This window comes from Orbicella faveolata, unplaced genomic scaffold (assembly GCF_042242905.1).
Source record: "Orbicella faveolata isolate gen_17 unplaced genomic scaffold, um_ofav_v1 contig_3, whole genome shotgun sequence".
Lineage (NCBI taxonomy): Eukaryota > Metazoa > Cnidaria > Anthozoa > Scleractinia > Merulinidae > Orbicella > Orbicella faveolata.
In genome coordinates, this window is record NW_028301558.1 from 23,520,001 (window position 1) to 23,542,767 (window position 22,767).

The 22,767-nt window shown below is 38.3% G+C and overlaps 3 protein-coding genes, 1 long non-coding RNA gene and 1 pseudogene across 4 annotated transcripts in view; 3 read left to right on the top strand and 2 right to left on the bottom strand.

Moving 5' to 3' along the window:
* The window catches only part of LOC149106934 (uncharacterized), a 2,217-nt gene extending 503 nt beyond the window's left edge, over nucleotides 1-1,714 (top strand). The window contains exons 1-3 of the mRNA XM_089298433.1: nucleotides 1-493; nucleotides 1,169-1,237; nucleotides 1,404-1,714. The exon at nucleotides 1-493 is cut by the window's left edge and continues 503 nt beyond it. Coding sequence (XP_089154559.1) covers nucleotides 208-493; nucleotides 1,169-1,237; nucleotides 1,404-1,600 — 552 coding nt within the window. The 5' untranslated portion in view covers nucleotides 1-207 and the 3' untranslated portion in view covers nucleotides 1,601-1,714. The remainder of the gene's footprint in view (nucleotides 494-1,168; nucleotides 1,238-1,403) is intronic.
* Nucleotides 1,715-7,309: 5,595 nt separating this feature from the next.
* LOC149106935 (uncharacterized) lies at nucleotides 7,310-8,649 on the top strand (annotated as a pseudogene).
* Nucleotides 8,650-9,345: 696 nt separating this feature from the next.
* Nucleotides 9,346-22,473, bottom strand: LOC110048702 (ATP-dependent DNA helicase PIF6-like). The gene is made up of 4 exons (XM_089297406.1): nucleotides 20,103-22,473; nucleotides 19,688-19,997; nucleotides 18,980-19,049; nucleotides 9,346-9,811 (listed from the first exon to the last, which is right to left on the bottom strand). Exon 1 carries the CDS (start codon nucleotides 22,440-22,442, stop codon nucleotides 20,529-20,531), a length of 1,914 nt encoding a protein of 637 aa, XP_089153532.1. The 5' UTR covers nucleotides 22,443-22,473; the 3' UTR covers nucleotides 9,346-9,811; nucleotides 18,980-19,049; nucleotides 19,688-19,997; nucleotides 20,103-20,528.
* LOC149106936 (uncharacterized) lies at nucleotides 11,005-16,140 on the bottom strand. Its single transcript, XR_016209810.1, has 2 exons — nucleotides 15,766-16,140; nucleotides 11,005-12,905 (listed from the first exon to the last, which is right to left on the bottom strand). It is a non-coding gene; the product is annotated as an uncharacterized LOC149106936 (long non-coding RNA).
* On the top strand, nucleotides 17,969-19,692 carry LOC149106937 (uncharacterized). Its single transcript, XM_089298024.1, has 3 exons — nucleotides 17,969-18,219; nucleotides 18,488-18,739; nucleotides 19,035-19,692. The coding sequence occupies exons 1-3, from the start codon at nucleotides 18,196-18,198 to the stop codon at nucleotides 19,557-19,559; spliced, it is 801 nt and encodes a 266-aa protein (XP_089154150.1). The 5' UTR covers nucleotides 17,969-18,195; the 3' UTR covers nucleotides 19,560-19,692.
* Nucleotides 22,474-22,767: the final 294 nt, after the last annotated feature.

Genomic DNA, 22,767 nt, shown 5'->3' on the forward strand with positions numbered 1-22,767 from the left:
GTTTTATTTCTTAATTTTTTAGAATGTTTAATATCGGAGAATATTCTTTGTATAGCAATTTAGTTTCCTTAAACTAACTCAAAAGTGGTCGCGAGTACTATGAATTTACCTGACGACTAAAAATGTAATGAAATTAATTCGGATTATTAGGAAATTTTAAAAACGATTTGTGCATTTTCGTTTACGTCATTACTACTGTGTCTAGGAATGTTCACTAAAGCCTACACCTTACACTCTGAGGAAACCTGGGAGAAAGGACCAAACACAAACAACCCGGTAGAAAGTATTAATAAGCAATCAATTCCAGAAAAAGGAAACAGTCTCGCACCCTTGCTGGAGAACATATATCGGGAAGACAGAGTGCAGGCAGCCAAAGTTGTAGCAGCAGGAAAAAATGTTTCGCTGTGTTATCGTGACAACTCTGAAGAAGCAAGAGGGAGGCGAAACGATAATCGCAGAAGGAAACGAAGATATCATGCTCCTAAAGAAGACGGTAGGGAATTCTCCAAAAATTAAAAGTTTTTAGTGATATCAATTGGGATTAATCAATTGTCGAGCCTTCTTAAATTCCTCGACCATAGTATTTTTCTGAAAGCTTTTCGAGATGATAATATTGACCGATAATGTGAGACCATGCGTTATTGTTATCACATATGAAGCTCGTTCTAGTGGTACGGGTGCGGGACCTGGCCCGCATCTTTGTTCAAGGGCTTTGGGAAATGCAACCTATTACCTTCGAGGTATCACCTTTCTAGATTTCGCCGGAACAATTGGTGTTATGAACACCATTTGCTTCATATAACTGCTAGGGACGATTACTTTGTTTTAACCCAAGCCTTCCCAACATTTGATGAAAATACTACAGCAGCTTTCAATTCCATTCCCCTCAGTAAGGAAATTTTCAACCTATATTCAAAATAACATGTTAAGCGCCCCTGGCGCAAGACCTGCGTCCTGTCTACTCAAGGCAGCAGCAATACTCAGATTCTTTGACAATTAAGCTAATGCAGTAGAGGACAAGTTAGGCGCAGTGCTACTATAACTATTATGGATGTAGTCAATGTTTGAAGTCATCCTAAACAACTGAAAGGGTAGAGAACGAACAGGGCTCCACCTAAACTCATTTCCCCGTACTATATATAGTTAACAACTGGTTAAAATCTTTTAGGTCCACCGGATAAAAGGCGCCAGTCGCAACGTGCCTGCAACTACGGAAAACATGGTAAAAAGAGACAAGGTACAAAATAATTTTGGTCGATGATATTTGACTGATTCCATTGTTGCAAGCTTATATCATAAAAGAAAAAAGCCCGGTTTTGTTTTCATTTTGATTACAAGAGAAATTAACTATGACTGAAGAGGATGTCATGTAGTGGAAGTCATTCATGTACTTCATTCCACAGGTAATGCCCTTATTGGAGCACGACTTGAGGTAGAATACAACCGAGTTAATTTGGATGGCTCCACTGAATATCTCGGCTGGATAAAGGGCACCATCGCGGCATGGAACAGATCCAAGGGCTATTTAGTAAATTATGAAGACGGTGACCAGGAATGGCTGCAGTCTGTAGACGAGAAGGACGTGCGACTGTTTGAGTAATAACTGATGGAGTATGCGTACTATTCGCTTAATAAAAATTTTAATGGAATTGTGCGGTTCAAGAGGCCATAACCTATGTAAAATTCAGAGATTAAAGATAGAACAATAGATCCATATACCTTCGTTTTTTTGATTAAATTAAATCATAAAGGGAAATATCACTTTCTGGCACTCGAATTGTAAGAACAGCGAGTACTCGAACTGCACAGAGAGACTAATTGTTGCGAGATTGGCAAGAGTGGCAAGGGTACGTAGGATGGGAAAACGTAATGAAAGCAACGTATGCAAACGCAACGGGATATTTTTTTTTTACAAACTACAGCTACTAGACTTCAAGTTCCGATAATAAGTGATTTTCAAAATCAGTTACCCTCCGGAATATAAACACACAGCATCCTCATCTTACACTATGTGATCGCAAAAGCAACAAAAATATGTTTAGAATTGCTATAGAGTACTTGTTCATTCATCTCGGCGAGGATCATTAACCTAGTCGACGATCATCATCATCATCATCAGCGAGATTTCCGTCCCTTTAATACAGACAGAATTTCCTTGCCGCTGAACATCGGCGAGATTTTGGTTCCTTTATTATACAGACAGAATTACCTCGCCGTTGAACATCGGCGAGATTTTGGTTCCTTTATTATACAGACAGAATTACCTCGCCGTTGAACATCGGCGAGATTTTGGTTGCTTTCTTATACGGACAGAATTACCTCGCCGCTGAACATCGGCGAGATTTTGGTTGCTTTCTTATACAGACAGAATTACCTCGCCGCTGATCATCGGCGAGATTTTGGTTCCTTTATTATACAGACAGAATTACCTCGCCGCTGAACATCGGCGAGAAAGAGCGTATATATATGTTAATGTTATTTTGCATATGAAAGTAGTATTCATATATTGAGAACATGGCGTAATTTTTGCCGTTCTGTATATTGAAAGAATCACATAATATGTGTTTGTCTGAACGCCGATCACTAACTTCTATCTCTTAGTCTTCTATTTTAAGGTCATTGTTATGCTAATGACAACTTGTCAATAATATGGGCAAAATACTTTTAAAACATCATTTTATTGTTATTTTTATGTTGTGAACTGTAACTTTTATGTTTTGTTGAATCTGATAATTTTTATTTGGCGGGGCCTTGTCACCCATATGGCATTCAATAACATTTAGTCCCTTAAATTTACAGCAGAAAAGGGTCATCAATAAACTTAGTTTCATATACCTTTTTCAGATCTTGCAGGTTCATATCTCTCAGATATGGAGAGTGAACTTAGTGATGACTTAAATGACGACAGTGTTATTGATGGTTAGTGTAAAGGAAAGAACATTTCAGGTTCTTAACCACTAGCATTCAATTTATGCCTGGTCCTGTCACAGCAAACAAAGGAAATAAAAAACATTTGTTAACAAGCCCTGCAGCTTTATAAAAAAGTCAAGAACAGCAATGCCCCTCCGTCCTTATAGGGCTTCAATTGTTTATCTAAATGCACCTCAGGTAAACAGAAACGTGAGCAACATGCTAATACACCCTGTAACATAAACGTCATTTAAGTAATAATGTGCCAACAACATAGTTTGCAGTGGTTGCGAATAATTATGACCCAAGTTGTGCTGACAACAGCTTATACAGAAACAGCCAGTACATGTAAGTCGGCCCCATTGTGAGCTCTGTATGCGTATTTCTGACAAAACCAAAGATAATTTATGAGGGACGACTTGCATGTACGCATTGTATTCTGTTCAAAATGCCTGTAGAGAAGTCTACCCCTTCCTCGCCCCCAACCCCCCCCCCCCTACAAAAAAGTCAAAAGTCACCAAAACCCAGACAAAGAAAGTACAGACTGTGCCAAGCCAGAGTCAAAGAGCGAGTTGAAAGCCAACATTCTCAGACTTAACTATGTTTTTACTTGTTTAGCACTCAAAGTGCCAGGAAAGAAGTCAAACCCTTCGAAAAAACGCGTCAGTCGCAAAATCCCAGACAAAGAAAATGCAGACCGGGGAATGCCAAAGTCAAAGAGTAAGTATACAAAATGTTTACAAAAGGAGTTAGGAGCTTACTTTTAACTCCCAGAAAATGATAAATTACAGTTTTAACGAAGCGCTAAGAAGTTTCAACATAAACCAAAATTATTTTCTTTTGTATTACTAATGCTTTTGATAGGAGCCATGCACTTTTCACTAACTTATTTCGTTTGAAGCAAACCAGAGCAAAAGGTTTTTCCCTACAATAATCACGAAAAAAATTCAACCAAGTCAACTTCATCCCAACACTTTTCTATTGGTTTAAATCCTCCGTGTAACTCAATATTACGCTTATGTAGAACTCACTTAGCCTGTGTACAGAATTTGTGACGTGATTGTGGGAAGTTCTAAAGCTCTTGACGCCTTTTACAACCAGTCAGTCAGTCAGTCAGTCAGTCAGTAACTTTATTATTAACCAGGGGAATTTGTCGGGGAATACAAAGGAATATCACTGTTTTCAATTTGAAGGAAAGGGTTTGGGTAATTCGAAATTTTGTAAAATCTCACAGCGCTGACCACAGGGACGTCACAGGGATTTCCAACCCACACGTATCTTGGCCAAATTAGCTAAGTTCGCATGATTTGGTACTTAACATTTTGAAATGATGTCAAAATATCAACTTTTTGCACTCATACTACTTTATTGGTTTTGGTTTAACAAGTCGTTATCCAAATTTAGTTACGACTCTTAAGCTCTGTTGTTTTGCAGAGTCAGTTCCCCGTGTTTCATGGACAGAAGAAGGGAAGGAGGCGGTTTTTAAGCACCTTAGTTCCTTTGTCAGACAAAGACGATTTCCAGGAAAAAGGGACTGTGAGAACTGTATTTCAAAATCTAATGGAGCACTAGAACGAAGGGACTGGCGTGCCGTAAAATATGTTGTTAAAAATCAAGTAGACAAGAGAAAGAGGGTTCTTGCCCGTAAGAATAGCTAATTAGAAGGAATTGCGGGTGAGATGAGGGAAATCCCTTGTTCCGGCTACCCTTAATGGCAGCCCTGATACCGTGTTTAAATCGACCTCAAAAGCTGCAAAACTGGCGCACGTGCTGTTGAATATTTTGCGAAAAATCAGACTGACAAGAGAAAGAGGGTGCTAAGAATAGCTGATTGAACTGGTCTGTTTTTGTTATCTAAGAGCAAGATTACTACTGTTAGAGCGCTTTTCGAATGAGCGTCGAAAAACCAAAGTAACCACAATGGTCAATCAGAACAGTTATCATCACAAGGAGCCGATCAGAACTCAAAGAAAACGCGTGTAGAGACCTACCAAGACTTCTTGTAACCGGATCATGCTTTAGTCACTGCTTACAGTTTTAGTGAATTGTATTATTGGCTAGGATCTACAAGGCAACTTAAAATGTTCGGGCACAGGCGGCCCAAGCTCTCAATGTTATCCTTTTTTTTTTTTTTTTTTTTTTCCTTTTTATGCGAACGTTCAGGCTAACGTGACATATGGCATGTACTATTACATAACGACCGAATTTGACCACGCGAAACATGACTCCCGCCTTGCAGCATATGGAGGTGTTGTGTTTCAACGGTTTGAATTTATAAAGGTTTGTATGGGAATGCAACGGCTTTGCTTGAAAAGCCAATTATTCTTATATTTTGTGAATAAAATCGACTTACCCTGTTGCTGTGTTGTATTCTTTGTTGTTTGCCAGCTCCTCGGGTCGATCTAACGCGATTTCGGCGAGTTATCGTTCTGTGGGTTTCCACTACTAAAAGAAAGACAAGGCCGGACACTGATTTCCGGAGTGCCCGCCGCTCGAAGCGAATAAATCCACTGAAAATAACCCTGCCGGCTCAATTCCTCCGTAGAATCGAAGAAGAGATGTTGAAGTTCCATGTCAGTTCACTCGCTACGCGATTCCGTCCACAACGCCTTCGCTACGAAACATTTATTTCCAGATTGCTTCGCTCGCAAAGTCGAAAACAGCCGTGTCACAAAAGTTAGGACACTTTTGCGGTTCGCATAGTACGTTGGGTGACTAAACTAAGCCCGACCGGGGGTAGTCAGCAACGATTTGTCAACACGCAAACCAAAATGCTCCCCGGGTACCCTCGTGATTTATTTGACAAACCCACCAAGACGCGCATTGTTACCACCGACCAATCAAAATCAAGTCGAGTCGTGTTTACAAAATTTCAAACGTAAAACCTAATTTCCCTGAGTAGTGTGCTAATCTATCTCAGCTTCTATGCCAAACTAGCGAGACAATCTCAGATAGTGCAGAGCGCAATTGATAGCTCTGGTACAGTAGTCCCATAAGTACTCACCCCTGCTTGGTTCACTTCCGGTTTGTGTCTAGCTTGGTAGTCTGCTACGGCTTTTCCCCTTTGCAGTGTGTATGTTTCAAGGTTGTATTTTCATTCAAGGTCCAAAAATTACGGACAAATTAATTACTACTGGTGTTTACGTTGATTTTCGTTCATTTTAAATTCAATAATACGCTGAAGCAGCAAACGTGACAATTTAGCTCTTCACGCCAACTTTGTAACTTGATACTTTTGTTTTCCTCGCAAAGGCATGTAATATGAAACCCTTGTTTTCTCCAAAACATACGGAAGATGTCCTTGTTTTTTGGAGATAAATGAAAGAAAGTTAAATATCTTATGTAGTGATGAAGAAACGGAACAGAAACGATGTTGTTTTACTAAAAATGCAAATTTTTACGGATGAACAAGAACTAATTTAATTATCAGATAGTCACGGAATATCACTTTCTTTTTCTGTTGCTACCTTTGTTGTTAACAATAAAACAATTCAAAATTAACTCACAACGATATTGATGGCTGAGAAGCATTTCAACGAAAAGTATTGAAGATAAACAGCGCTACTTGGCCGATATGAATGAGTCTCCTCAAAGAATGATTAAATTAATTTGCGCTTTCATCAGGTGCCACGGCGTCTGCAGCAATATTTGAGCATTTTCCTGGTTTCTTTTGTTACAAATTTACAATTTGCGGAGTATTAAAGCCACTAACTTGGGAACTTTTTGATCTCTCTTACGGACACAATTAAGGCAAGAAATAAACAAGCCGCTAAGGAGAAACAATACATTTGAACCCTGACAAGCACACTATTGTAGATCGAAAACAGCAGATGATATTTGTTGAACCGACCTGTGTGTAATTCTAAAAGCTACGCAGCCACAGTAACGTTTCACTTTTGCAATAAAAGGGACAATTGGTGCTACCTGAAAAATAACTGCCGTCCTTGGTCACATGACATGATATATAAAATACCGCGTGGAAAGATAGTGTATAACACTAACGATGCTAGAACGCATGCGTCTTACATGTTGAGCTCTAAGTTAAGGAAAACCATTCAACATTTGTGCGTGATTCCGTATGCAATGTGTCCTTCACCTAATATAGAAGCCACGAACGCTAACTAATCTACGCATGCGTTTAGGACAAATTGGTTTTGTTCTAAGGAGAATGGTACCACAAGGAGAGCAAGGGGTTACCTGAAACAAATATATAGCTTTGCGATGTTCAAAGCTAAGTGACGGCGATGGAATGTGTTTTACGTAGAGTACACATGTACCTTTCCCACCCTACCCCCAATAATTCCTTGCCTCTAGACTAATTAATTAATTGAAATTAATTAATTAAACAAACATTAAAGTTTACACCTTAGCGCCATAGGGCCATAGAGCCATAGCGCAATAGCGCCATAGCGACTTAGCGACTTAGTTCCTTAGCGGCAGGCAGCTCCCATAACCATCCCAATAGTGCACTCTGCACTAAAAAGTGATCTACGCCATAACGATGACTTCTTCATCGTGGAAATGGAAGACATGGTAGGTTTTGCAGTATACTCAACGCTCGACACCAACATTTATCCCCATCTCGATGTAGATTGAGACGTTAACCGTTCATATATTTTGTAGGTTGTTATCAAACTTCGAACACTGCGAGGGTAAACTGGTAGCAGTCCGGGAAATCCTAGCTGAAGGAGAAAGGATAAAGGAAAACTTTGCCTGTCCGGCAAGTTTGTGTTTGTTCGGCGTTTTAATTAAACAGATCTGGGGTGATAGAGTAAGGGTCGTCAAACGTGGTTCGCGAAAAGGAAGACAAAACTATTACCTAGGTCTTACGCGAAAATCATCAACAAGTTTAAATGATTCAATAGATGAAATCCAACAGATCTCGCAAAAAACCGGGTGGCATGTGGTGAGTGATCAGGGAGGACACTTCACCTTCGCAAGATATGAACACTGGTCATTCCGCAAACAGAGAGTGGTGACAGAGGTGAAATTTGCTGAAGAAGTTGAATCTTACTCCATCGTACTTACATCCCATGGATGTCAAATCGATCTTACAACGGTCCTTCAGTTAGAATATCTTGAGCAATCTCCTATAACGAAACGGATCGAATCAGTTTTAGCCTTCATAGATGCCTCGACCTTATGCTGTGGAGTGCCAATCACAGATGGAGAGGTTCTACATACCATGATCCCCCATGAAAGTGGTATTTTCTTTGATTTGTCTACAAACAGAACAACAGAAACTGTAGAACGCAGGGCTTTTTCGGCGAACTGTTCTATACTTTCAAGGGCAGGGCAGTGCTGCTACAATTGCAAAAACCTACACTATTTGGAAAAAAAAAATACGGAAAAGAAAACTAGAAACAAATGGGGTGATCAGCCCTTTCACCAACAAGCGCTTCCTCTCTAAGGAAGAAGTTACCGAGCAACTAAAATTGGAGAGGCAAGCAAGGTTAAATGCAGAAAAAAGAGAACGATACTGGAGAGAAAAGTTCGAGGCCGAGTGCATTGAGATGGAACATGATGACCATGCAGATTTTGCTAAGATGTTTGATGGAGTGGGTGATAATGTTCCTGACAGTATGGCTAGCCTATGGGAGCAGCAACAGAATCTTCTAGGATGTAAAAGTAAAAATGCGTACCGATGGCATCCAAAGTATGTAAACTGAAATATATAATATAGAACAATTCCATGTTAGTCATGCCAACCTCTTAAAACCAAAACCCCTTTCCCCTTACCCCCCCCCCCCCCCTCTTCCACTTCCACAATTCCCTCTACACATAAGCACTTTGTTTATCCTGAAGAGATATCCTTACACGTGCTACAATAACAACGTAGTACTTAGGACCCCTTTACAAAAGTACTTAGTTTGGGAGGTCACTTTTCTGACTTGTGGAAAAGTAATTTCTATGTAATATGTAATTTGTGGAAAAGTAATTTTATATCCAGTAAAAGATTACTGGATATAAGTAACCACATTGGCAAGTATGAAGTGGTAAAACTCACTACAGCTTACTTAAATGACTGAAAGATGGTTCTACCTGAAATCAACAAATTCATTGTTGTAAATCTGTCACTAATTGATTATTTATGTTCATTTTGTATTATATATTTGCAGGATCATGAGATTATGCCTGGATCTTTATTGCAAAAACCCACATGTGCTAGACCCCCTCCGACAGTTCATTATTCTACCTAGCAATAGGAGAATAAGGTGAGGAACACATAATAATTGTACCTGTTGAATTGATTGCTTTGATCACACAAGTGATTGAGTGCCTCTTTCGGTAAGGCTTCATTGAAGTACTCAAAGGGGTTCAGACCAACCGTACACAATTTCCATGCAATCAAAAATACCTTGACTACTCATGAGTACTCCAAAACTAATTGTGAAAGCAAATACACTTAGCAACTTCAGGAATGAGCATCATACAATCAGTCCGATATGTTAGGTGTATTTTGTAATTAATTAACTGATAATTCCTCCCCTGACTGTAATTATACAATTTAAATTCACAATGAAATTCTTTAATTACTATTTGGAGGAACATAACATTTGAAATTTCACTCTGCTCTATGACTATAGAAGTTATAAGAACAAAGTTAAAGAGACTCCAGGTTGGAACGAGGAAGTACTTATGTGGTGCAGAAATGCTGCCCAAGAAAATGGTTTGAAGCCAGGAGATTACATGGGTGGTTTTGCAATTGATGAGATGAAGATCCAGGTAACATTAAAAAGCAAATCAATGCAATATAGGTGAGGGCAGTGAACCAGAACTTGCAACGCATGTGTTACAGTTTGTTTTTCTGAGTGACGGTGGCTTCAGGTTTCCCATTGCACAATGGCCATCAGCAAACTGCACACCCAGTGATCTGTACCATCTGTTCTGGGAAGGAGTCCTGAAGATGTTAGAAATTGGATTTGAGTAAGTGAGTCAGTTACTTTTCATTTAGCTGTATACTTCCAGACAAATGGAGACAATTAGTATACAGCAACAGAATGTGGACTTCTTAGCACTGGAAAAGTTGAAAATTTACAGAGTATGTAAATAACATGTAATTAACATGTAAATAATCAAAAAGAGACTGTAAAGAATAATTTACATGATTTTTCCCCTTTTACATGTTTTGGAGGTTTCATGTAAAAAACATGTAAATATTTTAAGTGAAACATGTAAATGATGAAAACACTGTAAATGTTTCAAAGCAAAGGGCTAGGATCATGTAAATAACATGTAAACTGTTCCTGCAAATACTGTAAATAGCCTGTAAATTTCTTGTGATTCAACCTGGAAACCCGTAAATAACATGTAAATTTAATACAGGGAGGCTGCCATAATACTGTAAATAACATGTAAATAAAAAAGGGGAGGCTGTAAACAACATGTAAATAAAAAAAGGGAGACTGTAAATAACATGGAAAATGAAAACAGGAGCCTGTAAATAATGTGTAAATCAAAAAAGGGAGCCTGTAAATAACATGTAAATCGAAAAAGGGAGCCTGTAAATAACGTGTAAATCGAAAAAGGGAGTCTGTAAATAACATGGAAATCAAAAAAGGAGCCCATAAAGAACATGTAAATCGAAAAAGGGAGCCTGTAAATAACATGTAAATCAAAAAAAGGGAGCCTGTAAATAACATGTAAATCGAAAAAGGGAGCCTGTAAATAACATGGAAATCAAAAAAGGGAGCCTGTAAATAACATGTAAATGGAAAAAGAGAGCCTGTAAATAATATGGAAATCGAAAAAGGGAGCCTGTAAATAACATGTAAATCGAAAAAGGGAGCCTGTAAATAGCATGGAAATCGAAAAAGGGAGCCTGTAAATAGCATGTAAATGGAAAAAGAGAGCTTGTAAATAACATGGAAATCGAAAAAAGGAACCTGTAAATAACATGTACATTGAAAAGGGGAGCCTGTAAAGAACCTGTAAATTGGAAAAGGGAGTATGCAAATAACCTGTAAATTGAAAAATGGAGCCTGTAAATAACCTGAAATGGAAAAAGGGAGCCTGTAAATAACATGGAAATCTAAAAAGGGAGGCAGAAACCCTGTACGATAAATGACTTGTAAATAATAACCTGTAGAAAAATGCATGGAATGTACTGTTTTATTGTAATCAAATCTGTTGACCTTAATTATAATAGTAGAAAATATGCAAATTTATACAGAATCAGAACAAACTCATTAAAATTCAAATAGTTTTTATATGCCATGAATAAGGTTTACAATGTATACATTGCAACAAATAAAACATGTTTTCTTTTCTATCTATCCATACCAAGACGACTTAAATAAATGTAATTTTGTGCATGGCCAAAATACTGTACTTTAAAATACCATGACTGCTCCTTTAACCGAATTCAAGCACTTTTCAAGAAGACTACTAAAATTCAAGACCTTTTCAAGATTGTGCGAAACCATGTCATATTCAGCTCTATTTAATTCGTGAATAATAAAATGATTAAGAACTATACTGTTGTCAGCTACAACTAGTAAAAATTTTGCAATTTAGGTGTATTAGTAAATTAAAATTGTTTGCAAATAAATACGTGTCTTAAATATATACTAAATCCACAAAGTCAAATGTAACATAATGATAACACCTTTGTCATAAAATGAATGAATAAACTGTTTTTTCTTACTAAGTAATTAATGTAGGATTAAATTAGCCTTAATTATTATGAAAAATGGGGGAGGCACAATGACCTCGTAGTTACATGTAGTGCACTCAACTCCTGATCGAGCGATCCAGGTTCAAGCCCTAGGCGGGTATATTCTGTTGTGTTGTTGGGCAACGCACTTTACTCTCAGTGCCTCTCCACCCAGGTGTATAAGTGGGTACCAGCGAATTTAATGGTGGGGTAACCCTGCAATGGACTGGCATCTCATCCAGGGGGAGTACAAATAGTCCTAGACGCTTCCTGCTACAGAAAGCGGGATAAGCTCTAGCCTGTTGGGCCACGTGGCTCGTATGCGGGCTTTACCTTTACCTTATTATGAAAATTACTGCAATGTAAGTGTGAAGTATTGATCAACTTTTTTCATAGAGTGAATCGTTCTTTTGAAATAACAGAAAACAGGGAGAAAAAACATTTACCACAAGATAGAGATTGACATTTTAAATTCATCATAAAAACATTCATGCAAAAGGAATACTACATTGCATAACATAAAACAAGGCTTCTGACATCTTTTAGGCTATGTTTACAAAGTCACAGTTTCCTTCTTTTTCCAAAACTGTACGGAATCCAAACAATACAAACATTTTGGACCCCTGACAAAACATTCATTTACTTCAAAAAGCTGTACTGTAAAAAAAATGCATAGGGGCCTGCTGAAATTGAAAGGCCTATCTAGTACCATAGTTCCCACAACACATCATAAGTTAATAAATTACATGTATTGTTCTGGTACTAAATGTATGTAAACATAGCCTTTTCTTTTTATGATGAAATCTTATAGCTGCTGTATTGAACAATAAGTATCAACCTAGCAATCTAAGATATTTAAATTTGATGCTAATTCACTAACACAGGTAGGTGATACTTCAAAGCATTAAAAAGTGTTTAGTGGTTGAATTTATGCCAGAAAGCTGCCAGACCATATCAAAGTGTTGAAGGTCACCATGTTAGACTGTAATCCACCAGGGGCCCATTTCTCAAAGGTCCCAAAAAGTTTTCGCACCCAGAAAGCCATACCGAAATCTGAAATCTTATGCTAACAGAGCTGTTTTAATTGCTTATTCTCAATATGAACAGAGGTTTCCTTCACACAAGAAGTTCCAGGCATATACAGCTCTTAGTTTTTAGACACAGCTTAATTAAAGATGGCTTTGTGGGCCCGAAAAGTTTCCAGGACCTTCAAGAAATGGGCCTTGGACCCCTTATAGAGTCATAAGTACTGTAGACTTCTCAGTGGCTGATTTTTTCCTGATCAAACATCAATGCCAAGGAGTATGCATATATTGACCACTCTCAATTTTAGTTCATCCTACAAGGAACATAAAACATTTCGTTAAATAAGATAAGTTATGTCTGAGTATGAATCAGCAAATTCTGTGTATGATATCAATCAGCGAATTTTACACGGGAGTTATTATTTTGTTTCTTATCATTCCAATTTATACTGTGACCTTTGAAATCGGACCGTAGCCGGTCATGTTGACTGGCCAAAGTAATTTTAGCTCGGTCACGTCTCGTTTCTGACCGGTCAGGATATTTACGCAAAAATCAAGTACATGTAATGTGAGCCAAATTAAACCCACAAATATAGTTTGTTTGTTCCACTCACTGCTAGACCGTTTAAAAATTGGCTTAATATTTTCCCGAACGGATTTAACCCCAGTCACTCTAATGGCATTCCTATCGATCTTGAATGCATGACAAACAGCAAGCAAATGGTCTTTAGCCGTTCGAACAGATACATGTATGCACTGGTGTATGTTTTCATTAGAGGTCATAATAAAAAAGAGATTAAAAACTCTCAGATTTACAGTTGGGGATTTGATTGTTTATTCAAGAATGAACAACATGACCGTCTCAACATGACATGACTGGTCAACATGACCGGCGAGTGAAGCTTTTGGCCAGTCAAGTCACCATTCTGGCCAGACATTGCCCGTTGACCGGCCATTATTTTGAGCCCTGGATATTCATCAATCAAACAGATCTTACATCTACATCTGTAGCTACTGTGTGACAAAAACTTTGCATCTCTGATTGGAAGGCACTGGATGTCAGAGGATGTAGAAGAACTAAACTCAAAATGCGTGGCAGTAAATATTCAATGTTCACTATCTTCTACATTGTAATATTCATGCACAATAAATCAAACTCCTATCAAACAATGTTTAAATAATAAGTCAAGTTATTTGCAAGCACAATTTGATTGTTTCTTATGTACACTTATGCTCTATTGGTGGACAAAGGTACAGCTGTCATAAATGTTTGTTTTTGTTTCTTTGTTATGTATTACGAAGCAGATAGATTCTATGTTGTCGTGCATCTGTTCAGTAATAGATCACAGAAGACATCAAAATGTGGTAAGAACATCAGTGACACGTGCCTGAAAAATTCACAGATTCTGTGACAAACTCTGGTAATGGCTTATGTGAATATTTTTTGTTTTTACCACATTTTGGTGTTATCTGTGATCTACTCTGGGCAGAAAAAAGCCAGATCTGATTTCCTCAGCCAAGTAAATTTTGCTCTTGGGAAGTGAAAATAGAAGTTCAGTGGCCTGGTGGGCAAGTGAAATTACAATGTAGCCTCAGTAGTCTTGTGAGTCTGACTAAAAATGCCAGCTTGATAAATGATAATTTCCAGTCATTCCATTTCAAAACTTAAGACCTGAAAGATTAGTTAATTATTAGGTTGAAAGCAAGAATTAGTTAGGAATCCGAGCATACTTCATTCGCATTTGTCCTCTGATTTCCTTACTGGCCACCACACTGGGAACTAATATTTAAATGGGGGCAAGTGAAAACTGAAATTGACTGCCCCACTGGGCAAGTGACTTACAATTTTTTTTCCTGCCCTGCTACAGATGAATGAACAGATGCATGACACATGAAACCTACATGTATTTGGTAAGAGCCCAATTTCGTACAAGTAAAATGTACAGCTGTGACAGGGCTCTAAAGTGCCGTCTGGTCATACCAGGGTAAGGCAATCAATTGAAATAGATCCGTAAATTGATATAACTCAATAAATTGAAATTAATGTAAGTGTTATCAGTGCTATCAATAAATTGAAAGAAATTCATACTCACATGCTAGAGAAGTTTCAAGTTATCGATTTGATTTTACCAAATTTATCAGTCATTAGAGAATCAATTGAAAGTTGGCCTCTCTTTGTTAGTTCACATAAACTGTAGAAAAATTGTGTCCCTCAACACAATGTTTGATTGTAACTTTTTTATGTAGATTTCAAAGGCACCACCAAAGACCCCCAACAACATAGTCCCTGATGCATGTATGCCAGCAAAATATTCTGTTTACAAGATACAGTGTTATGTTTTTATGCAATTGTATTCATGATTTCATATTTCACTTTATATCTTTTGTTCATTTCTTTCTTATTAAATGTTGCTTAAAAGATAAGCTAGTATCAGCAAAATTGATAATGCTTATTGAAAATTTGATCACAATCAATTACTCGTGACGAATCCTTTTATTGATTTCTGATATCATTGACTACTTTCTATTGATTGTTATGAAATAATCGATTGACTATACTGTGTCGTCCAAGACAAGTAGATTTTCCTGCCTGGGCAAGTTACTCTTCCTTTTTTTTTTCAAGCCCTGTGTAGTTTTCATGACAGTTTGAGGTACATGTACACCTCTTTATAAATTATCGTAGTGTTTTTTTTGTGAAAGAAAATTTCACAACATTTAACTTACTATCAGCACCAGTGGGTGCAATGTCCATGTACAGTTGTGTAGCATATTGTAACTTGCATGTAGGTACAACTGTAGACACTTTAGTAATTTCAGAATACTTACACTAGCATAAGAGAAATTTCCCTGCTGAAGATGGCACATTACATTTTAGCTTACTAGCATTCACATCAGAGGGCAACATAACCTTACAAGAGAATGCATCAGAAGGAATCATAAGGTGCATATAAGCCAATAACAAATGTCGCATGCTCTTACTCGGTTATCGAGAACAGATAATAACAGATAATAAAGCTCTTTATGCACGGCGGGTAAACATCAACAAAGTCGATTCCACAAGCAACGTAACTTCTCCTTGATAATGACACATTCACAGCCAAAGGTAAAACGAAATGTAAACGTATCTTGACGTTACTTTACTCTACTCGTTCAGTTTAAGCAAAACTTGCTTACCTGTTGTTGTTGTTGCCTGTAATCGCTATCTTCAGCTTGTGGGTAACGGAAAACTTTGCCTTGAAACCGTGCACGATGACGAAGCGAAGGTAGAGTGGATTTTGGCCCGCTAAAACAGAGCTCGAGTTCGATGCAAGTTCCAACGAACTGCCAAACATGGCGGGAGAACCGAGAGGACCTGGTACCTAACAAGAAGACCGCTGATTCCTGTTTGTTGGAGATCGGGTACTCACAAGGCTGGTATGCTCTTACAAAGGGACTGGGATAACAGTGGCGCCAATGAAAGCACAGAACGGTAGAAATCACCAAAAAACAAAACAAAACAAAACAAAACAAAAAAAAAAACAAAATGTCATTTTGGTACCGAAAAAAAGTCAGCTATCATTTTCGGAAAGGCGATAAGTCCTATCGTTTTCGGGAAATGGACAAAAAAGCCCTAATAAGTACGAGAATACTCGAACTCCTCTAGAATAACCGAACAGATAAATTTTTTTTTTTTGCGCAACCTAAAATTAACCTACAGAGCTTTCAAAGTAGACCAGATAGCCTAAAACAGAGTTTCAAAGCATTCGAGAGAAAACGGTCGTTGGGCCGGCCGTGTCCCTTATGGTTCCCTGCCTAACCTAACTCGCGTCAGTTCAAACTCGGTAACCAGGGCTCTTTCCGTCTTGAACTCACACAACACGTGACGCTTTCATGGTCCTTCATGAATAAATACGTACGTGTCCGAGAATTAATTTTTCTCTTTTCTAGAGACGTAAGCTTGGGACGCCTGCATGTGCAGTAACAATTCTAGTTTTATTTTGACGTTGTGGATGCGCGGAAAGTTCACAAGAAGACAGCTTAGTGCGGTGTCGATCAATGCAGCGATTTAGTTTGGTGCATACCTTCTAACCCAACTTCAATTTAAAGCACACTATAGCACATACTTGGACTTTAGAGAAGTTCAAATGCTTCAACGTAAAAGGCACCTTAATGGAGGCTTCACGGTAGGTTTACGGAGCTTTAGCGCGGTGTTACATTTTAACTTTACGCGCCTTTAAAAGGTCCCATTTATATGTTCTCGGTTACCCGAGACAACCCTTCCTCCCTCTCCCCCCCGTCTCCCCAAGTTTAACCTGGCCGGGGTGACTTTTCATTCATTTCTTTGCAAAATCCAACCAACCGTTTACAAGAGGATAGCGAACCTGTCGGTAACTTGGAATTTACATCATTTGAACAGTCTCCGTTGGTTGAGCCGTTACACCAGAGTTATATTAAATAAGCCCACTTTTCCATTACATGGCTTTTGCAGGGTTTAGGCAGGCCCTCTCTTAAATTTAGATCTTTTTTTTCTAAGAGCCTCCATTTTACATTAACGTGGTCTTTACAGTTTTTCGAAAAGCCCCCATTATCTCATTTAAATTGTTTTCACAGCCTTTGCAAGGTCCCCCTTTTTAATTTACATGCTTTTAACAGGCTATTTACAGCCCCCCAACGCACCCGTGCAACTTCTAGGTTTTCCATTTACATGGTTTTTACATGTTTCTTACAGGCTCCCTTTCTTTCATTTACATTGCTTTTACATGTTTCTTACAGGCCCCCTTTTTTCATTGACATGGTTTTTACATGTTTCTTACAGGCCCCCTGTTTTCATTGACATGGTTTTTACATGTTTCTTACAGGCCCCCTTTTTTCATTGACATGGTTTTTACATGTTTCTTACAGGCCCCCTTTTTTCGTTTACATGGTTTTTACAGGGTTACAAACATAACATTTCCAGACTTTTTACAGCATTCACTTGAATTATTTACACGTTTCTTAAATGGTTTAGCAAAGCAATTTACATGTTTTTTACAAAGGCAGATACTGTAAAAGTGCGTAAAATATTTTACAGGTTTTTACATGTTCTTCAAATGATCATTGTCGACAAAGACAATGTAAATCACTATTTACAGAACATTTACATGCTGTACTAAAAGCTGTAAATTTCCTGTAAATTTATTTTACAAAACCCTAACATGTAAATTATAATTTACAAAGAATGTAAACCAAGATTTACATACTGTAAATTAAAATTGACATGTCCATGTAAATTTTCAACTTTTCCAGTGTAGGTTAAAACATGTGTCTGCACACATGTTTAGTTGGTTGTATCTAGCTTGTTGAATGTTTGTGTATGGTCAGACTTTTCAAAGTTCAACTTAGAACTTTCACCTGATGGGGGAAAACTATGTTGAAAGATAAGTACGGGTAATGGTTAAAAGACTGTAGAGGGTTAAATATTATAGTTGAATTCATGATAGTTATCAGCCTCTTTTTTAATATAGGATATACTGGTGTGTGCTGGATGGTGCAGATTGTAACAGGCAGTTCATCAAATTACATTTTAAGAACAAGGACCCTGGTGATAACAAGTTTGTAACATCAAACATTTACACTGGTTGTCCGATGATATTTATCATGGATCCAAAGGTAAGTTAAAAAGGTTAAGTCTGCATATGAGCCATTAGTGGCCCACCAGGCCCGAGCTTATCCGGGTTTCTGAAACATGAATCGAGAATTGAGAAAACTGAGAAGAGGATTTAAATCCTTTCTATTTACTTCCATCATTCACCTGGTACAATAATTAAGTCTTCTAGTTAAGATAAGCATGTTTTGATAAAAAATCTCTCAAGACCTATTAAAGCAGCTATCACCAGTAATTTTTGGGGGGCTAACAAAAATATCATATATTCAACAGCATAACATAAAGAAACTCAGGAATAACATCTACAAGAGCAATAAGAATGGGAACCCCAGGTGCCTCAAAATTGGTGGAAAGTCAGTCACCTGGAAGCATTTCAGAAGTGCCTTTGACTGGGACCAGCAGAGCTTCTCACTCCCACTACATGAGAAATTGACCATCCAACACTTAGACCTTGATTCAGCCAGTATAATGAGAAACAAACTTGCTGAAGATATGATAGATGCCAAGATGTTGTTTCTAATGCAGGTGATTATTTTGTTGTGATGCGTGTTTGATTATATGCCTATAAGATTATATTGTTTCTTACGAAAACAATTAGTTAGTACTGGTAAATATATCTGTCAGGTATGCATCACTTTCTGCTATTATTAAACAATTTTTTTTTTTTAATTCATCAGAACTTGATATAAAAACCCAACGACAATTTTTAAATTTGTTGTTTTTTGCCACAGAAATGGTTTCCAGCAATTTAAAAATTCTTATTACCTTCCATCAACACATGCTTAACTCATTGTATTTCCACTTTCTCTGTGTTCTGCAGAAGTACCAGGAACACCTGAAAAAGATTGGAAATGATGGCGATGATTTGGATGCTGTCATAGAGCTTCTTCAGCACACAAGCGAAATTGTCAGCTTATTTAATGATAGGCTTTACATCAATTCATCTGAGGACCTAAGACTTCACAAGCTAAACAAGTTCTATAACTGGATGTGCCACTGGGCCAATGAAACTGAAGGAAGCAGCAAGAGCTTCATCTCTTCTAAGTTGTGGTTTGATCTGCAATCAATGTGCCTTGGATTCCAGTCTCTGGTCCATTACAAGATGACTAGATTCCCCGTCACAGTAATTAAACCTGCGATTGTAAATCAAGACTGTGTGGAGAATCATTTCTGCCAGATACGTTCATGCAATGGCCAGAATGATAATCCCACCTTCTTGCAGCAGAACTCCATCAGACTGGGCCAAACAACCATTAGTACAAAGAGCAATGCATCTTGTAACAGCACCAATGTGTACATAAGGCCATCGATTGAAGGAATGAATGGAAAAAAGACTCTAAAGTGACTTTCTTTATTTGGTTTTTGCATTTTTCAGTTTAGACTGGCTAGTATTTTATGCTCATAAAGTACTTAACTTGCAGTCAGTAGTTTTAAAAGAACCATTACCATTTAAATTAATGTCATTACATTTACCTCTTGATAAACGGATTCTGATGTGTCCATCGTCAGATTCTGATCTTTCTGCTACCTGAAAAATTCTGTCATCCACCGGAGATGTAAATGGAACAAATATGTGCTGTGTAATAGCATTCAGCAGGGCTTCACCAATAACTGTCTTTGTTGAGCTTGCAGAAACCCTGACATTATACGCTTCACAAAGTGCAACCAACTGTGATTTGCTGTACACACGACTCAGTGGAGCAGTGCCTTGGTGCTGGTTAATAAAGGCAACAAGACGACCATGAGAAACTTTCTTGTTGTCGCTTCGGTCTCGGAGAATTTCCTATAAGAAGAAAAAAAGATAGAACAACCCTATAAAACAATAATATTTATTTTTAAAAAATAAATTAAGTTTGTTCGAGTAGCAAATTGCTAATTCAAGAAGTACCTGGAATGATACACTGTCACTTTTCTCTTTGTTCCTCTTTTGCTTTTGCAAAACTCGTTTCCGTAGTTCCGCACTCTTCCTCACTTGGCATTCTCTCAGGAAAATCTCTCAGGAACTGACATGCCCCCATGTATACATAGTACAGCAATATGTCTGACAGAAGCTTCTCAATAAGTTCCTGTTGACAACAAAAAAGATTGCCTTTATTTAAAATAAATAATTTCAGTACCTCCATTTAAAGGATTTCGTAATTTATATATTACGGATCACCAATAAAAGGGAGTCGCCATCTTAGTTTATTATTAGTTTCCAGTCTTCATCTACCGTTCATGAAGCTACACGTGCTAAACCGTACACGTGCTATTATTTTCGGGCAAATTTTTTTTTTCTTTTTGTGGACGAATATACTTTAATACCATAAAGAAATCAAATTATTACCTTGTATTTACAGGTATCCTCATTTTCAAAGCACTGTATCCAGCTCGTCTTCAACTCATGATCGCCTTTCAATTCAGCCATGGCCATTTCCACCATTTCTTCCCGTGCACTTTTCAAAATGTGTAAATTTAGTAATTTCATTCTCCTTTTCTCTAGTTCCATAAAGAAAATGTACGCCTGGTCTGAAATGTGAAGCAGTCCTCTTTCACGGTACTGTCTCCCTTCGGTCACTTCTAGCGTGTCAGGAAACATTGAATTTTCTTCCAGTTCTGAGTACGGTCGTATGACGTTCTCTTCAAGTAATTGGCAAGCTATCTGCTGGGTTTCAACTCTGGCCAGAGTGGAACTGCACTTCGTAAACACATTTCCTTGAATGTATTTTCTGTAACGATTCAGAACCTTCCTCACAGCCCAACCACCAACATGCCGTACTTTTGATCTACCTACTCCACTCATTTGATCAACATCAAAATCGATGGTTTCCTCCTGTCGTTGCTGTTTTACAACAGAAACCAACTGTTCCAAAAATATCCGGTACACCGAAGTTGCCAGCTGAACTGCCACAGCCCTTTGTGGTGGCGTGCTTGCCGTTGCATCAAATAAAGCACAAACGTACCGTGAAAAATCAATACCGATAAAAAACTTATGCAGACTGGACGTCACTGCGGTAAACCCTTGACGGCCAATTTCAACTAAAATCTCGTCTGGATTTTCGACCACGTGGTTTTCTACCATTAGGTAATAATGGAACCAAACTAGCTTCGCGAAGCATTTCACCTTTTCTAAAGAGCTTTCACTTAGCAAGCAATCAATTGCATTGTTCTTCTCTTCCCAAAAGGTGGAGACAGCATTTGATTTCATGGATGGCAATAAATCCAGGATGCTCATCATAACTTCTTGAGGGGGAGTTGCGAGAATAGACTCGTGTGTCAACAGCTGGCGGTACACTTCCATCAATTCCATCGGAATTGCCACCTCATCGTCTTCAAATGACGCTCTTGCAGGACCATCCAGCAGTTCTGAAGGAAAAGAGAAAGGATCATCGTCTTCTCCATACTCGTGATATCGATCTTTAACGGAATGAAAAATATCAGAATTGACATTTTTGTTTCGGCAACATGACATGTCCGCGACTGGGGCATCGAGATGTTGCGAGGAGCAAATTTCTACTGCTCTTCTTGGTGGTCTTAACAGCTGCCGAGGACTAAAATCTAGAATCTGGATATGTTCAGGAGATTTTACTCTTGAAATAGCAACATAAATTAAACCGGAAACATACTCTCGTGAGCAGTGGACAATGGCAGAAGCAAGAGTTAGCCCTTGAGACTTATGGCAGGTAACGGCATAAGCTAAAACAAGGGGAAACTGTGTGACGCCTCCCATTTTTTGCCCTGTCAAGTTCCTCTTGATCCATGTCTGCCGGGAAATCTCCACCACACCAACATCCTCAAAGAAAACCAAAAGATCGTCACCCCGAGCACCAGTAAAAACACCCACACTTCCATTCTTTAGGTTTTCTGACAAGTTCCACACCAGCATAACCTTACATCCTCGCTTCAGTTGCAATACTTCCACCCCTGGCCAGCTCATACTCCTGGAATTGTCATTTTCAAATGATGCATTGTAGACCAGAAGTTCTCCTGGTAATTTGTCAAGTTCCTTTCTATTCATCAGTGTCACTGGTATTTTGCGGGAAAATATGTCCGTGGTACTTTCCTCTACGTCTGCAGACAAATTTCTCTTCAAGGAACAAATATATTCCTCAGAATCTTTTGAACACCGACCCAGCCTTATCTCAGCAAGAGCATTTAGGAAATGTTTGTCGTTTTCAGATTGGCGCATCACCTTAGTTAATGCAAAACGATGGCTAATCGCCAAATCAAACAAGGGTGACTCGAACATGTAACACCCTTCATCAAATATGTTAGGGACGGGCTGCAACTGCAGGAATTCTCCTTCAAGGATAAGCTGTTTTCCAGCGAATGGTAGGGTACGATTTACCTGATCATCTTCGAGTTCGTGATAAAGGCAGTTCACAAGTTCAAACATCCTCTGGCTAGACATGCTTGCCTCGTCCCAAATTATCACGTCGATAGCCCTAACGCGATCGCAAACTACGGAGTTGGCGATAGAACGGTCGATCAGTTGACGCCATGGCAAATCAGCAGTCATAAGACCGTAGAACGAGTGAACTGTCGATGCAATTCCACGATCATACACTTGGCAA

Coding starts and splice junctions, on each gene's coding strand:
- LOC110048702 (XM_089297406.1), bottom strand. CDS start 22,442: ATGTTCGAGTCACCCTTGTTTGATTTGGCGATTAGCCATCGTTTTGCA.
- LOC149106937 (XM_089298024.1), top strand. CDS start 18,196: ATGATATTTATCATGGATCCAAAG. Junction 18,220..18,487: donor TATTTATCATGGATCCAAAG/GTAAGTTAAAAA, acceptor TATATTCAACAG/CATAACATAAAGAAACTCAG. Junction 18,740..19,034: donor AGATGTTGTTTCTAATGCAG/GTGATTATTTTG, acceptor TGTGTTCTGCAG/AAGTACCAGGAACACCTGAA.